Consider the following 18,136-nt stretch of genomic DNA (forward strand, 5'->3'; position numbering starts at 1 on the left):
TATATACTAGTTTGTAGATGCTATAACTTTTACACAAACCAATCAATATACACTTCTTGGGATTTTTACCAAAGACATACCTGAATATATTTAGGCCTAAATTTATGAAAAAATTTGATTTTAGTAAATAGGTTTTAAAATAAAAAAATATTTTTCTGTCTTTTTTGTTTATATAATAAAAAATCCAGTGGTAATCAAATACCACCAAAAGAAAGCTCTATTTGTGTGAAAAACAATGATATAAATTAAATTTGGGTACAGTGCCCTGGCCATGAAAGGGGTAAAACCCCTGCAGGGCTCAAGTGGTTAAACCAACCAATAATTTGAAACTGAAAATTTGCATTTGGCCATTTGATGCAGCACTTGCCCTCGTATAAATCCCACTCCCACCTTTCCGCCCTTACCCTCCTACTACTCCTAACTTCTGGGGTTATCGCTCCAAACCCTGGTCCTCCTCCAGCCAACTCTCACCCCCAGAATTGGCAGTCTACCTTCTCTGACATCCATAACTGTTACTGTCTTATCTCAATTCCCCTTATTCCACGAATCAGCCCCCCCCCCCTTATGTGTGCCCCCTGGAATGTCAGCTCAGTCCCTAACAAACTTGCCTCTGTCAATGACCTCTTCTGCTCCAACTCTCTCAATCTACTTGCTATTACCGAAACCTGGCTTTAGGAATCCAACAATGCCTTCTCAGCTGCCCTCTGCCATGGTGGCTTCCTTTGGACTCACTTACCCAGACCCAGTGGATGAAAAGGAGGTGGAGTTGCACTACTCTCCCCACAAAGCACCTTCCAGCTTCTTCGTACAGCTCCCACTCTTTCCCTCTGTTCTTTTGAAGTGCACTGTATTCGTCTTTTTTTCTCGTTTGTCTGAGGATTGCAGTAATTTACCGGCCTCCAAGGCCCAGTGTCATGCTTTCTCCATGACTTCTCCACATGGCTACTCTACTTTCTTTTCTCTGAAGTACCTGCCGTCATCCTTGGTGACTTTAACATTCCAATCAATGTTAACACCTCAGCCACTTCTCAACGACTTAACTTAATGTCCTCTTTACCCTAACGCAATGGACACAAACCACTACTCACTCCAATGGCAACACTCAATCTCATATTCTCCTACCTCTGCACTCCCTGCAACCTCTCTAACACCCCCTTTCCTTTCTCTGATCTCAACCTTATCCGTTTCACACTCTCCCTGTCTACCTCCCATGCCACCAACCTACAAACAGTTACTCGCAGGAACCTTCGCCAACTCAACCCTTCCCTTATTCATTCTGCTACAGACTACCTTTATGATAAAATCGCACTCCTGTCCTGCCCAGACCTGACCACTTCTATCTACAACAACATACTGTCATTCTCCCTGGACACACTCTCTCCTCTTTCTACACGCAGAACCAGGCCTTGCCTGCAACAACCCTGACAAACGGACAACACCAGAAGAACTCAAGAGATGCAGTTGTGCTCTAGAGCAGTGGTCATCAACCCTGTCCTCAGGGCCCACTAACAGACCAGGTTTTATGTATTACCTTGGGGAGATGCAGACTAGAATACTACAATCACTGAGCAGCAAATGATATCACCCTTGATATATTTCAGTTATCTTGCAAACCTGGCCTGTTAGTGGGCAGGGTTGATGACCACTACTCTAGAGTGAGTGTGGTGCAAAACTAAATCCCTGCAAGACTTCACCCTCTACAAATCTGTCCTTCTCAAATACAACTTCTACCGCCACTCTGCTTAACAAACCTACTACACCACTCTCATCAAAACCCTCTCAGCCATACCTCATTGACTCTTTTCTACCGTTAATACCTTACTTCACCCCCCACTGCCTCCACCCACTAACTTGCTTACTGCCCAGGAGATTGCCAATCATCTTCATTCGCCCTCTCCTCAAGGCACCTCTCCCTCCCCTCTCAGACATGCACTGGTTAGCCCCAAATTTAAAAAACCCTCACTGGACCCCACCTGTTTGAATAAACTAAGACCCATCTCCCTGCTCCTGTTTGCCTCCAAGCTTCTTGAGTGTCTTGTGCACAACCGTATGAGCTCCTACCTTACTTGCATCCTTCCCGATCCCCAACAGACTGGCTTCCGCCAACAACATTCCACTGAAACTGCCCCTCTAAAACTCACCAATGACCTACTAACTGCTAAAACCAATGGCCAGTACTCCATACTCATGCTCTTGGACCTTTCAGCTGCTTCGACACAGTTAACCACTCACTCCTCCTCGACAAACTCTACTCCCTTGGCCTCTGTGATTCTGCTCTTTCCTGACTCTCCTCCTATCTATCTCAGCACACATTCAGTGTCACATACAACACCATCTCTTCCGCTCCTTTTCCTCTGTTGGGGTACCCCAAGACTTTGTCCTTGGGCCTCCCCTATTCTCTCTCTATATCTGTTCCCTGGACCAGTTGATAACCTCCCATGGCTTTCAATACCACCTCTATGCTGATGACACCCAGATCTATCTCTCCACTCCTCAACTCACCCCCTCAATCTCCTCGCTTATCACAAATTTACTGAGCGACATATCAGTATGGATGTCACACCACTTCCTCAAACTCAATCATTCTAAAACTGAGCTCTTAATATTTCCTCCCCCCTCAATCCCCTCCCAATGACTTTACCATTAAGATCGACAGCACAACCATTGGTCCCTCCACACATGCCAGGGTGCTGGGTGTAATCCTTGACTCTGACCTCTCCTTCAGCCCCCAGATCCAATCACTGGCTAAATCTTGCCACCTTAACCTCCCCAACATCTCCAAAATTCTCCCCTTCCTGACTAATGACACCGCAAAACAACTTATTCACCCCTTGGTTATTTCCTGCCTGCAGTCTGCAGTTATCACCCAAATCGTCCTCTCCACTCTTCCCAAGACCTCCTGCTCTTTAGCTCCCTTGTTACCCCCCCCCGGCCCCCATGCTTGCCTCCAGGAGTCCTCCAGAGCCTCCCTCATCCTCTGGAACGCCCCGACCCAGTATTTCAGCCCCTACCCTGTCCACCTAAACTCACTTATTCAGGGAAGCTTACCCCACCTCCATCTAAGAACTGAACTCAAGTCACTTCCATCAGATCAACTGCCCCCCCCCCCGCAGCTATTAACTTTTGTATCACCTCCCCCTCCCTTTAGATTGTAAGCTCCATGAGCAAGGCCCTCCTATTCCTTCTATATTGAACTGCATTGTAATTGGACTGTCTCCCCCTTCAAATTGTAAAGCGCTGCGTAAATTGTTGGGGCTATATAAATCCTAAATGATAATAATAATGATAATATATAAAGTGCTAGGTGCTCAAATATTCTGTACAGATCTACTGCTTCCAGTTTGCACATACTTCATTGATCTTATGGTGTTCATCAATAAATTAAGTAAACTGATCCATGTGCAAATTCATATACAACATAAGGTGCTTTGTGCTCAAGATGCTGTTCCCTGCAGATCCACTGCTTCCACTTTGCACCTGCTTCTCTAATCTTATAATATTGGCTATTATAATAATTATAATTTGCAAATTCATGTAAACATACAATATTTTGTGCTCATTATAGTGTTCTCTGCAAGTTCCACTTTGCATCTACTTATTTTTCTAAAAACAAATCCACCAATCAGTGAAAAGTTGATAAGGTGTAAAGTTCTCGGTGCTCCAAACTGTGCCAGCTGTAGTGTAGCCACGCCTTCTTCCACCTCTTACACACGTGATGGTGAGGGCGCCCCCTTAGTAGTGCTTCCCCACTCACCAGAGCAATATGACTCCCAGCTTTTCATCTACCAGAGTCACCAACATCCTTCACACTCTCCTCACCTCCGATGGCAAAGGAACTGGATCCTCCTCGCTCACTCCTGAGAGTCTGCTGTGCTTTCTGTCATCTCCCTCCTAGACTCCTCCTCCTCCGACCGCTGTTCCAGCAGGAGCTCCGCCTCTTCATACACACTCAGAGCTCCGCCTCTTCATACACTCAGAGCTCCGCCTCTTCATACACACTCAGAGCTCCGCCTCTTCATACACACTCAGAGCTCCGCCTCTTCATACACACTCAGAGCTCCGCCTCTTCATACACACTCAGCTCCACCTCTTCATACACACTCAGAGCTCCGCCTCTTCATACACACTCAGAGCTCCGCCTCTTCATACACACTCAGAGCTCCGCCTCTTCATACACACTCAGAGCTCCGCCTCTTCATACACGCTCAGAGCTCCGCCTCTTCATACACACTCAGTGCTCCGCCTCTTCATACACACTCAGTGCTCCGCCTCTTCATACACACTCAGAGCTCCGCCTCTTCACACACACTCAGAGCTCCGCCTCTTCATGCACACACAGGGAGGAGAGGAAGGGGAATCCCACATCATATAACACCTTTTATTAAAAGCAAATACTAAAAGCTGCACTCACTGAGGAACAGATGTGATACAATGCTTGTATAACCAACACCAGGAAGTGCTGTGTGTGCCACAACTTCTGGTTCCAGTGATGTCACTTCCTGTGGCACATACAGCACTTCCTGGTGTTGGTTATACAAGCATTGTATCACATCTGTTCCTCAGTGAGTGCAGCTTTTAGTATTTGCTTTTAATAAAAGGTGTTATATGATGTGGGATTCCCCTTCCTCTCCTCCCTGTGTGTGTATGAAGAGGCGGAGCTCTGAGCGTGTATGAAGAGGCGGAGCTCTGAGCGTGTATGAGGAGGCGGAGCTCTGAGCGTGTATGAGGAGGCGGAGCTCTGAGCGTGTATGAGGAGGCGGAGCTCTGAGCGCGTATGAGGAGGCGGAGCTCTGAGTGCGTATGAGGAGGCGGAGCTCTGAGCGTGTATGAAGAGGCGGAGCTCTGAGCGTGTATGAAGAGGCGGAGCTCTGAGCGTGTATGAAGAGGCGGAGCTCCTGCTGGAACAGCGGTCGGAGGAGGAGTCTAGGAGGGAGATGACAAAAAGCGCAGCAGACTTGCAGGAGTGAGCGAGGAGGATCCAGTTCCTTTGCCATCGGAGGTGAGGAGAGTGTGAAGGATGTTGGTGACTCTGGTAGATGAAAAGCTGGGAGTCATATTGCTCTGGTGAGTGGGGAAGCACTACTAAGGGGGCGCCCTCACCATCACGTGTGTAAGAGGTGGAAGAAGGCGTGGCTACACTACAGCTGGCACAGTTTGGAGCACCGAGAACTTTACACCTTATCAACTTTTCATTGATTGGTGGATTTTTTTTTTTTAGCACAATAAGTTCATTGAAGTAGATGCAAAGTGGAAGCAGTGGACTTGCAGAGAACACTATGTAGCGCTGACAACTTTTGTTTTTAGCCATATGTGTGTTATACAGGACATAAGTTGTTATAGTGCCATCTTGTGGACAATTGAAGAGGTACAATACTTTTATGTTTCATGATTAAGAGAAGTGACATGGAAGTGATTGGTTGTTTACTTCTGAACTTTAGCTATGACCCACCCACAATGCTCCTGGACAAGAGGAGAACTGAACTGCATTGTGGGAGGATATAAAAGGGCTGGGAGCGACCATCTTAAGTCTCTTGTTCCTGGGACGCGTGGCCTGCTAGCAGAACTCTGTGGGTGTGTGTGTCCCACAGGGTTGCGGCCTACCTTGTGAAGGAGCAGAGCAGCAGCAAGGATCCTGCCATCGTATCACAGTGTGCTGGAGCAGCAGAAGTGATCGTTCCGGAGACCCGTGCAGGAGGTAACCGAGGACTCCTGGTCGTTAGTGAACGGAACAGTATGACGGCTCGGTGGTGCCTCCATACTGACTGAGAACTGCTGAGACGGAGACATCTACCTGCCCGGATCCCGTGTGGTGAGAGGGTAAATACCCGGAAGTTTGTTTAATACTACACACACACACTTAGAACTGTTACAGAGTGTTGCTGGGACTGATAGTCCCACGGAACAAGTTAAGTTGGAGAACCTTACATCTGAATAGACTTCAGTATTCAAGAACGGATGCCAGATGTTTGTCTTCTTCATATAAGAACACTTAGTCAATCTGCTGGATTATAATTGCCTTAGTGTATTACATTACACTGCGCAACACCCAGGAGGAACCCTTTGTGGTTTACAATTACAAAAGCTAGCGAAGACTGAAGACGTCAGGACTATCTCTTTTATTGCAAGGCCCTGCATTTAGTTACCAAGGATAGTGACTTTACAGTTTAGAGCAGGGGGAGCTCCCTGGTATAGATATATACAATTAGGTATGTTTGTGTATGTTACCAATTGTCATAACTATTTACTATACTATTGCACTACGTTGGTGTGATAGTATAGTCATTGTAATAACCCTTTACATAAATATATTATTTACACAAAGAAAGAAGTTATTTTTGGTTATTACAGAAGTTTGTGTGCAGTGTTGTTATTTCTCCTGCAGGTGGCGTTACCAGCACCCAGGTAGAGGTAAATATAAATATAAGTGTATATGGCGGGTTAAAGTTGATACTCCTATCATTACAACACTGCACTACAGCTGTGCCAAGGGGATTGAACTATTCAAGAGGGGTGAAGAGCAAAGAGGACAGGCCCACTTTAAACCAGCAGCTCCACCGAGAGTTATTGCTACACTATATTGAGCACAAAATATTGTATGATTACATGAATTTGCACAGATTTTTAGTTTATTTAATATATCAGCAAATATTATGAGATTCATGAAGTAGATGCAAAGTGGAAGCAGTGGATCTGCAGGGAACAGCATCTTGAGCACAAAGCACTTTATGTTGTATATGAATTTGCACATGGATCAGTTTACTTTAATTTATTGATAAACACCATAAAATCAATGAATTAGGCGTAAAGTGGAAGCAGTAGATCTGCAGAGAATATTATTTGAGCCCCTAGCACTTTATATATGAATGTCTCCACATATTTTAGTGTATTTGTGATGATTTATGTGCACACACAATAAGACAGCGCTGTGACACATAATGCTCTTCTAGTTGATAAAGGGAATACTTACCTTTGTTACAGCAGCAGTCCGGTATAAGTTATTTTTGTAGGTATTTGAGTTGTTACACATAGCGCGGGTTTTATTCTATTTATATTGGTGACATAATTGCCCAAATCTGGGGATCAGGAGCCATTTCCACCCTTTACTCTCGGCTGGGGTTCTTTGTATCCATATAACAGATGTTCTACATGAATAAATCTGCAATCAATTTTACTGCAAAATCAAAGGGGCCAAAATGTCTCCCCCCTGAGCAGTAATATATTTCTATCCCCCTTGGTGGGAGTGGAGATGACCCATCTATAAGGATATACAGTACATACACACACAGCACAAGGCCGTGTTCACACTATGAGATGGTACTCTGGGTTGCAGTTCCTCTGAGCTCCACAAGGTGGTGATCTCACTGCTACCCAGACAGGAAGTCTCTATGGAATACAGACAGGAAGTTCCACGTAGGAGTAAGTGGACAGGAGACATTGCTGGATCTTGTGTTCAGATCTAGAGTTTTCCTCCTTTGAAGTCTGGAGATCATATGACCATCACATTGCCTCCACCTCCCTCCCTGATAGAATAGAGAAAAAAAAAACAGAAGTTTCTAGAAGTCACCAGAGAGATGATGGAGGAGAGGTGAGCGGTGCTGGGAATTCTGGGACATTATCCAGTAACAGACAAGGGATGTGTCTGGATGGTGACTGTATCATTGTGTGTGTCAGGTTCCTATAAGGTGTCAGGATGTCACTGTCTATTTCTCCATGGAGGAGTGGGAGTATTTAGAAGGACACAAGGATCTCTACAAGGACGTCATGATGGACAATCAGCCGCCCCTCACATCACCGGGTAAGAGGAGACTTTATTGTAAAGGAGAGAGCAGTACGGAGGCTCCACCTAGATCCCCCATCATCTAATAAACACATAGAAACAATGTATTCAGTCAGTGTGTGTGTTTCCTACAGATGGATCCAGTAATGGGAACCCACCAGAGAGATGTCCCCGTCCTCTGTATTCCCGGGATTCCACACAGGAAGGTCACACCATCCCTCACCATCATCAGGTAGATGATTGACAATTATTAGTAGTTCTGATTTATACACAGCATGTTTGTTACTATGAACGTTTTATTATATATTCAGAGTGGAAACCTTGAGGATTATAATATTGTTGTCAAAGAAGAGTATAAAGAGGAGGATGAGGAGTATGGAGTGATGGAGGAGTTTTCAGAAGGACACAAGGATATGATGGAGCCACCTAATACCAGGAACCCACCAGAGAGATGTCCCCATCCTCTGTATTCCCGGGATTCCACACAGGAAGATCACACCATCCCTCACTGTTACAAGGTTGGTGGGAAGGAGCATCTAGAACATGAACTCATAGAGATGACATGTGGAGTTTTTATGTGAGCTTATATTTTACAGATGATATTCACTCTAATTTCCTTCATTTAGGGTGAAGATCTGATAGATATAAAAGTTAAGGTGAAAGAAGAAGAAGAGGAGAGGTGTGTGAGGGATGATCCGCAGTCTATGGAGGAGGATGGAATAATGAGGCTAATTCTAGAGGAGGACACTCCTACAGAGATCAGCACAGGTGGGTCATTAACACTAAATACATTCCTCCACCCATACTGCTCACTGGTTCAAAGTAGGGCGGGGAATGGGTGATATCAGCCTGTAATCCCCTGGTCACTTTCCTGAGCTGTGTTCCCTGTCCTGTATTCCTGTATTTCTCTCAGATAATCTTCCTTCTCTGTGCTGGAGACACAATTTATGTATCTAGACTGGATTTATGGAGATTCTGGGGTTCAGCTGGAAGCAAAATGTTGATGGTTACCATGGACGTTTCTAGACCTAGGCACCTAGGGTATGTACTTTGCATCTTCTGCCCCATACCCGGGTCTAGCAAGATCTCTGACCGAACATATCTCCCAGGGTTACTGTTGTTTGCTGGCTGTGCCGGGTGGAGGGATATGTCTGTATAGTCTCAGACCCAAGTCACTGAGTGCAGTCTCAGGAGATGGGAGGCAGTGGTGTGGGATCTCTGCAACTTGTCTCAAGTAAACATTAAAGTGGTTGTAAACCTTACATATACCCAGTGAAGTGACTTACCACAGGTGATACACAGAGGTTAACCAAATCCTCCTGTTTATCTGCAGTCCTCTCTTCTCTACATCTGTTTAACTACCTCAATACAGGGCACTTATGCCGCGTACACACGGTCGGACTTTTCAGCTACAAAAGTCCGACAGACTTTCGACGGACTTTTGGCGGACTTTCGATGGACTTTTTAACGACCGGACTTGCCTACACACGATCACACCAAAGTCTGACGGTTTCGTACGTGATGACGTACACCGGACTAAAATAAGGAAGTTCATAGCCAGTAGCCAATAGCTGCCCTAGCATTGGTTTTTGTCCGTCGGACTAGCATACAGACGAGCGGATTTTTCGACCGGACTCAAGTCCATCGGAAAGATTTGAAGCATGTTCCAAATCTAAAGTCCGTCAGATTTTCGACCGAAAAAGTCCGCTGCTGGTCCGATGAAGCCCACACACGGTCGATTTGGTCCGTTGGCGTCCGTCGGATCAGTCCGGTCGAAAAGTCCGACCGTGTGTACGCGGCATTACACTCTCCTCCTGCCGAAGCCAATTTTCAGCTTTCAGCGCTGTCGCTGTTTAAATGACAATTGTGTGGTCATGCTACACTGTGCCCAAACAAAATTTTTATCATTTTGTTCCCACAAATTTGAGCTTTCTTTTGGTGGTATTTGATCACCTCTGCGTTTTTTATTTTTTGCTAAACAAATAAAAAAATACCTAAAATTTTGAAAAAAAAAAAAAAAAGGTTTTCTTTTGTTTTTGTTAGAAAACTTACTTATTTACAAAATGTTATCCTTCACTGATGGGCACTGATAAGGTGGAACCGACGATGGGCACTCGTGGGTGGCACTGGGTATTAATGGGTGGCACTGATAGGCAGCGCTGATGGGCACTGAAAGGGCACTAATATGTGGCACTGATATGCGGCACTGATGGATGGCATTGATAGGCATCACTGATGGCACTGGCAGGCATTGGGGATGGGCACTGATTGGCGGCTGCCTGGGCACTGACTGGCATTTCCCTGGTGGTCTAGGGTGACATACCTGGTGGTCCAGTGTGGTGGCCATCCCTGGTGATCCTGGCGGCATCCTGGTGGTCCTGGGTGGGCATCCGAGGGGGGGCTGTGCTGATAAACAATCAGCCCAGACCCCCCCTGTCAGGAGAGCAGCCGATCGGCTCTCCTCTACTTGCGTCTCTCAGATGCGAGTGAGGAAAAGCCGATCAATGGCTCGTCCTGTTTACATTGTGATCAGCCGTGATTGGACAAAGCCCGAAATGTCACCGTTGTCCCCACTAGCAGGGAGCGTCCATCTTCGCCCCATTTCCTTCCGGGGCCGAGAACTCTGTGACTGGCCGGAGTCGCGTGACGTCACTCCCTCGCATGCGTGCGGGAGCTGCCAGTCACGGCATGCCCCCTATTAGAAAGGGCACGATATGCCCTTTCTAAAGTGCGCATGTGCCGATGACATTGGCGCTCGGGTCTTTCATAAATACCTCCTAAACTGTGGAGGTTTAGGAGATATTTCAAGCACTATATTAAGGCTTACCTGTAGGTAAAAGTGGATGTACAGGGTGCACAGCAACTTTAATGTGGCTGAAATGTTTTCTAATGCGGTTGCAATGTTTATTATTGTGGCTGAAATGTTTTCTAATATGGTTGAAATATTTTCTAATGCAGTTGAAATATTTTTTTAATGTGTTTTGAAATGTTTTTCGAATTTGGTTGAAATGTTTTCCAATGAGATTGAATTTGATTACGAATAAACAAAACTAATCCTGAAAACAAATTTAACTAATCTAACCAAACGAAATTGGTTAAATAACTAATCTAAACTAAATAAAAATAAACAATTTTTTCGTTTTGCACATGTCTATAAATAAAGATCTTAAATAACTTGGAGTTATGCATTGCATTGGGGCCCACAGGCTTCAAGTTACAACCCTGCTCTATGTTGTGCATTACATACTCCGGCCCCCTGCACTATATACTCTGTTGCATATTACATAATTCTGATACTGTTTAGTCCTAACTTGTATCCTATATAATAAGTTGTACATTAGTCCTTATTTACAGTGGGGACGGAAAGTATTCAGACCCCCTTAAATTTCTCACTCTTTATTATATTGCAGCCATTTGCTAAAATCATTTAAGTTCATTTTTTTTCCTCATTAATGTACACACAGCACCCCATATTGACAGAAAAACACAGAATTGTTGACATTTTTGCAGATTTATTAAAAAAGAAAAACTGAAATATCACATGGTCCTAAGTATTCAGACCCTTTGCTCAGTATTTAGTAGAAGCACTCTTTTGATCTAATACAGCCATGATAATTTTTGGGAAAGATGCAACAAGTTTTTCACACCTGGATTTGGGGATCCTCTGCCATTCCTCCTTGCAGATCCTCTCCAGTTCTGTCAGGTTGGATGGTAAACGTTGGTGGACGGCCATTTTTAGGTCTCTCCAGAGATGCTCAATTGGGTTTCAGTCAGGGCTCTGGCTGGGCCATTCAAGAACAGTCACGGAGTTGTTGTGAAGCCACTCCTTTGTTATTTTAGCTGTGTGCTTAGGGTCATTGTCTTGTTGGAAAGTAAACCTTCGGCCCAGTCTGAGGTCCTGAGCACTCTGGAGAAGGTTTTCATCCAGGATATCCCTGTACTTGGCCGCATTCATCTTTCCCTCGATTGCAACCAGTCGTCCTGTCCCTGCAGCTGAAAAACACCCTTACAGCATGATGCTGCCACCACCATGCTTCACTGTTGGGACTGTATTGGACAGGTGATGAGCAGTGCCTGGTTTTCTCCACGCATACCGCTTAGAATTAAGGCCAAAAAGTCCTATCTTGGTCTCATCAGACCAAAGAATCTTATTTCTCAGTATCTTGGAGTCCTTCAGGTGTTTTTTGAGCAAACTCCATGCAGACTTTCATGTGTCTTGCACTGAGGAGAGGCTTCCGTCGGGCCACTCTGCCATAAATCCCCGACTGGTGGAGGGCTGCAGTGATGGTTGACTTTCTACAACTTTCTCCCATCTCCCGACTGCTTCTCTGGAGCTCAGCCACAGTGATCTTTGGGTTCTTCTTTACCTCTCTCACCAAGGCTCTTCTCCCCCGATAGCTCAGTTTGGCTGGACGGCCAGCTCTAGGAAGGAAATAAATATTGCAAGGTATGTGGCGCTAATCTACCCTCCTGTCCCACACTGTGGATAGTAAAGCTCTAGGAAGGGTTCTGGTTGTCCCAAACGTCTTCCATTTAAGGATTATGGAGGCCACTGTGCTCTTAGGAACCTTAAGTGCAGCAGAAATTTTTTTTGTAACCTTGGCCAGATCTGTGCCTTGCCACAATTCTGTCTCTGAGCTCTTCAGGCAGTTCCTTTGACCTCATGATTCTCATTTGCTCTGACATGCACTGTGAGCTGTAAGGTCCTATATAGACAGGTGAGTGGCTTTTCTAATCAAGTCCAATCAGTATAATCAAACACAGCTGGACTCAAATGAAGGTGTAGAACCATCTCAAGGATGATCAGAAGAAATGGACAGCACCCGAGTTAAATATATGAGTGTCTCAGCAAAGGGTCTGAATACTTAGGACCATGTGATATTTCAGATTTTCTTTTTTAATAATTCTGCAAAAATGTCAACAATTCTGTGTTTTTCTGTCAATATGGGGTGCTGTGTGTACATTAATGAGGAAAAAAAATGAACTTAAATGATTTCAGCAAATGGCTGCAATATAACAAAGAGTGAAAAATTTAAGGGGGTCTGAATACTTTCCGTCCCCACTGTATTTTGCACCCATTTTCTACCAGCTGGCTATTTTAGATGTGACGACTTGATTGGAGCACAGACTTTTACCTGTTGTAATAATATCCCCAAACTTTGGAACCTTAAACAGAATGTGATATGAGGGAGGAGTCAATAACCCAATGATGGTGGTCTTCAGGATCAGTCCAGTCTTCATCTTGGTTGTTCCCTCATACCCCCCTGCCATCCTCACTCTCTGACTCCTGGTGGGGCTCAGCCCCGCTGTTCTTCATGACTAAATCATGGACTAAATAAGGAAGTGCAGTACTGGTTTAGGGGAATCTTCTCATGTCTAGTAATAATCCTTTTTTTTTCAATTTTAGTAGATGGACGGGAGATGAGGAAAACCTCAGAGGATTGTCTCACTTTGTCTCCAGACTGTAAAGTAGAAGATGAGGACATCACACAGTATAGTCCAGGAGAAAACCCGACTACCTCAAATGTCCATCCGGCACCACACAGTGTAGATGGACCATCGTATTCCTCTTATCCTGAGGAACCTCAGACTGTGAGGGACGGTGCCGTCCTTCCAACAGAGAAGAGCTTTTCCTGTGCTGAGTGCGGGAAATGTTTCCGGTTTATATCTCGTCTCAATATGCATAAAAGAACTCACACTGGGGAAAAACCATATTTATGTCCTGAGTGCGGGAAATGTTTTTCACATAAGTCAAATCTTTACAAACATCAAAGACTGCACACGGGGGTGAAGCGATATTTCTGTCCTGAGTGTGGGAAATGTTTTTCAGAGAAGTCCAGTCTTAGCACACATCAGAGATCTCACATGGGGGAGAAGATGTATTCCTGTCCTGATTGCGGGAAATGTTTTTCAAAGACATCCAATCTTTACACACATCAGAGATCTCACACGGGGGAAAAGCCATTTTCCTGTTCTGAGTGTGGGAAATGTTTTTCAAGGAAATCCATTCTTCACACACATCAGAGATCCCACAAAGGGGAGAAGCCATATTCCTGTCCTCAGTGCGGGAAATGTTTTTCACAGACTGCCAATCTTTACACACATCAGAGATCTCACACAGGTGAGAAGCCATATTCCTGTCCTGAGTGCGAGAAATGTTTTTCAAACAAGTCCGGTCTTTACAAACATCGGGGATCTCACACGGGGCAGAAGCCATATTCCTGTGCTGAGTGCGGGAAATGTTTTTCACAGAAGTTCAGTCTTTACAGACATCAGAAATGTCACACCGGGGAGAAGCCACTTTCCTCTCCTTAGTGAGGGGAATGTTCCTCACTGAAGTCTTCCTGTACATCAGGGATCCCACACAACCCTCGAGGTGTATTAGTGCCTTGAGTTCCAGGAAATGTCTTCTATATGAATGTTGCTGGACATCACAGCTCTCATGTGGGGAAGAAGCACATCCTGATATACACCTCAGATATACTCCATGGCTGATCTTCATCATGTAAGAAACAGTTCATAAGGAGATCAGAGATCACCACAGACATGGATGAAGTGTTGTACCATGTTGGCTTTTCGTTGGCTGAGTATATTTTGGGGTATAGAGAGATAAGTAGATCCTTGAAATAAATCACCCTCAGAATGTCTTTATTGTCTGTCTTAGGTTTACTGATAATGATATATCGGGTTAAAGAGCTAGAAGACCTGATATATCTTCATCGGCAAACGCGAACAAGTGAGAAATTCTAAAATTGATGTCCTTCATTTTAAGGCTCTACTTAACAGTGGTCACCCCGAAGCGCGTCTCTCTGTTTTCAGTCCATCCTTCTCCCATCCCCCAACAGGAGGCAAGGATAACTCGGAGATAAACTAGGTGAGAGCTAAGGTTGGGCGAACATTTTGGTCCAAGCATAAGTTTGGGCCAAACATTGGCTGTTTTTCCCTGTGCGGGAACACTCGAATTTTCAGGACGTTCAGCGTGTGTTCGGCCCGCCGAACGCCCTGCAATGCCCTGCAAGCTTCATAATGCATTCTGCTCCCTGATTGAGCAATGCTTTGCCCAATCTGGGTGCAGTAAAAGCTGGTTGTTAACCATTCAATACAGGGCACTTATACGCCTTCCAGCCCAGACCAATTTTCAGCTTTCAGCGCTATCACACTGAATGATAATTGCGCAGTCGTGCGACGCTGTACCCAAACAACATTTTTATCTTTTTTTCCCCCCCCACAAATAGAGCTTTCTTTTGGTGGTATTTGATCACCTCTGAGGGTTTTATTTTTTGTGCAACAAATAAAAAATGACCGAAAATTTTGAATTTTTCTTTTTTTCTTTTTTCTGTTACAAAACTTTGTAAATAAGTATGTTTTCTCTTTCACTGACAGGCACTGATGAGGCAGTACTGATTGGCACTGATGAGGTGGCACTTATATGCAGCACCGATGGGCAATGATAAGCAGCACTGATAGGTGGCACTGATGGGCACTCATAGGTGGCACTGGAGGGCACGTATAGGCAGCACTGATAGGCAGAACTTATCAGAGGCGCTGGCAGGCATCACTGATGGGCAAATAGTGCCATCCCTAATGGGCAATGATTGCCATCCCTGTTGGTCATGGGTGGGGTTCCCTGGTGGCCATCACTGCAGGCCATGGGTGGGCATCCCTGGCGGCCCTGGGTGGGCATCCTCGGGGGGCTGGTGTGTCAGTCTGACACACTGCATCTCCGATCGAGGTAAAGAGCCTCTAACGGAGGCTCTTTACCACGGGATCAGCTGTGTCCAATCACAGCTGATCACAGTGTAAACAGGAAAAGCTCTGTATCTTCTACTCACACTGACAGACGCGAGTAGAGGAGAGCTGATCGGCTGCTCTCCTGACAAGGGGGGTCTGCATTGATTATCAGTGCAAAGCCTCGCACGATCGCGGCTTATCCTGCTGGACATCATTTGACGCCCAGTGAGAATAATGAAACCACTTCTCAGCCGTCATTTTGCTATAGGGCAGGCGGGAAGTGGTTAAGGAGCAGGGCCAGGAGCCATCCAGTGTTTTTAACAGCCAATGAGTCATCAGCTGTCAATGGACTTACCCGCTGACAGCTGAATAAAAAAAAAAAACATTTGCCAGTAAAAAAATTATTTAAAAAAATGGCGTGGGGTCCCCCCAGTCCATACTAAGCAGTGGTCAGAAGAATGTCATATACAGCTCAGTGTACAGAGTAGAGTATTAGAACCATGCCAGTCATATAGTCACTAGTAGGGATGAACGTTCAAGGCATTTAACGTGGATGAGCATGACAGCTTCCAACTGTAACTAGGAAGCAGAAGCTGCTTGAATCCACTGCTTCCTTACCAACCACTGACGTCACCCGGTCCATTCACTTATGTGGTTGGAAATTACTGTCCACATGATAAAATGGGAGAGGAATGAAGCAGGTTTCACCATGGTCAGGCCAGATCTGGGCAATAATGTCACCATTTGCACTGCTACATGTTCCCCTGACCAGTGCCCATACCCCCCCTACTATTTTTTGATACCTCCTTGCCTATAAGCCCAGAGCATGGGCATTTTTAATGTAGTGCCCCCCTGTAGGACCCGCTTTGAATATTAGATTCTATGTTCTGGCGGATCCCGACTCTGTGGTCATGATGATGCGGAGCCTGGACCGACTTTTGTGATGTCAGCAGAAAGCGGACTTCAGCCTGCTCTCTGCTGAAAACGGGTCGCAGGAGTGCAAAACGAACTGCACTCCTGTGATCCACAGGAGAAGTATAGCCAAATGAGCTTTGGCTGTACTGCTTTAATTTGACAGATTCAGCTCCCATTGATTGCAATGGGGTTCCCGTTGGACACCCATTCTTCTTTGAAATTCACTAAACCCTCCTCAGACTGAACCCAAGGCAGTTTAGCTCATCACTAGTCACTGGTTATAGAGTGATCATAATGATAACAGCACACACGAAGAACTGTTCCATCAGCTGTGTCCCAGGAGCGTGAGAACCACACCGGCTGGAGACCTTCTCCCCGGACGGACGTTTTCAGCTCTGGACTTTTCATCTTGGCAACTCAGGTCTGTTCGGCTCTGACTCCCACTGGATAGACACCTCGCTCCGCAGGCTTCCCCAGGATGGCTTGAACACTCTCCACTCCCAGATACAGACGGCGGCTCCCGTTGCACTGTCCCGGTGTCTCCCATCTTTGGCCGCCCACTGTCACCCCAACCACTCTGTAAGTGCCATTAATGTTTATATTATTGTTTTTAATAAACTGTGCTACACTATTCATGCCTGGCGCCTTTCTCCCCGCCCGCTTTTTTACTGAGGAGTTCTTATTACATTCTCAGACAGTTTAGGGCAAACAAATTGTTCTCAGAATAGAATAAACGAAATACTTAAAAAGAAACCACATCCTGCTCCATGTATACCTACCTTGAACAACCAATACGAGGGTAAATGCTGCTGTGTAGGTAAGTTGCTTATTTGGAACATCCTGGATCTAAAGAATCAACTGGCAACATTGTGGACCATCAACAACCTGGATAAGAGTTTGGCCCCTACCTGTCAGGTGCTGGCTGGGGCCAGTATAGAGGAGGGTGGAGATAGGGAGGTCCAGAGGTAGGTAGCTGAGTTATAGTTAGAAGGTGTGGTAGAGGAAAGAGTGTTAGAGAGGTTAGTCTGGGGTTGATACATCCCAACAAATATGCAAAGTTTCATGATGTTGGGGATATCACCTAATGTGCATTTGACGTCAGGAATTGCCTAAACGATAATAATGAGTAGTTTTACCAATCGGATTTCTTTTTTAAAAACAAACATCAAACAATATGAATACAGACTAAATATGGAATATTTATTCACTAGATATGTTTTCACAATAAATAGTTTGATTATGGATGGACATAAATAAAATCTTACATAAAATACAAAATTATTTGCAACACTCGCTAATAGGTTTTCCTATACAATGTGAAAGGATTAATTTCTCCCCGTGGACACAACAACCATATGTGTATATATATATATATATATATATGTGTGTATACCGTATTTATCGGCGTATAACACACACTTTTTTCCCCTTAAAATCAGGGGAAAATCGTGGGTGCGTGTTATACGCTGATCTCCCGCCGTTTGTGAGCCTCTTGGTGGGTTTCGGCCTACCTCAGCGGGTTTCGGCGGCTTTTGTCCATTCTCGGCGGCTTTCGGCCATTCGAGGCGGCTCTCATAGTCCCGCGTGAGCGGCCGAGAGAGGCGGCGCCATTTTTAAACGCCAGATGTCTGCAAACGGCACAGAGCAAGGCTGCAATCGGCTGCAGACTACTGATGGACACTGACAAGGCTGCAATGGGGGACAAGGCTCCAA

General features: G+C 45.3%; 3 protein-coding genes across 3 annotated transcripts in view; 2 read left to right on the forward strand and 1 right to left on the reverse strand.

The window, feature by feature from the left end:
• Positions 1 to 18,136, reverse strand: part of LOC141121670 (uncharacterized) — a 271,996-nt gene that overhangs the window by 189,071 nt on the left and 64,789 nt on the right. The gene's annotated exons all lie outside the window — the stretch shown is intronic.
• Positions 1 to 18,136, forward strand: part of LOC141121642 (uncharacterized) — a 226,262-nt gene that overhangs the window by 20,472 nt on the left and 187,654 nt on the right. The window lies entirely within an intron of this gene.
• LOC141121683 (uncharacterized) lies at positions 7,347 to 17,056 on the forward strand. Its single transcript, XM_073611387.1, has 6 exons — positions 7,347 to 7,585; positions 7,672 to 7,795; positions 7,912 to 8,009; positions 8,089 to 8,295; positions 8,404 to 8,545; positions 13,185 to 17,056. Exons 2-6 carry the CDS (start codon positions 7,711 to 7,713, stop codon positions 14,090 to 14,092), a joined length of 1,440 nt encoding a protein of 479 aa, XP_073467488.1. The 5' UTR covers positions 7,347 to 7,585; positions 7,672 to 7,710; the 3' UTR covers positions 14,093 to 17,056.

Source organism: Aquarana catesbeiana, unplaced genomic scaffold (assembly GCF_042186555.1).
Source record: "Aquarana catesbeiana isolate 2022-GZ unplaced genomic scaffold, ASM4218655v1 unanchor228, whole genome shotgun sequence".
In the NCBI taxonomy this organism is placed as follows: domain Eukaryota; kingdom Metazoa; phylum Chordata; class Amphibia; order Anura; family Ranidae; genus Aquarana; species Aquarana catesbeiana.

Excerpts from the sequence above, each read along its gene's own strand:
- LOC141121683 (XM_073611387.1), top strand. The coding sequence starts at position 7,711 with ATGGAGGAGTGGGAGTATTTAGAAGGACACAAGGATCTCTACAAGGAC. Across the intron at positions 8,010-8,088 it reads CCATCCCTCACCATCATCAG|AGTGGAAACCTTGAGGATTA; the intron begins GTAGATGATTGA and ends TTATATATTCAG. Across the intron at positions 8,546-13,184 it reads TCCTACAGAGATCAGCACAG|TAGATGGACGGGAGATGAGG; the intron begins GTGGGTCATTAA and ends TTTCAATTTTAG.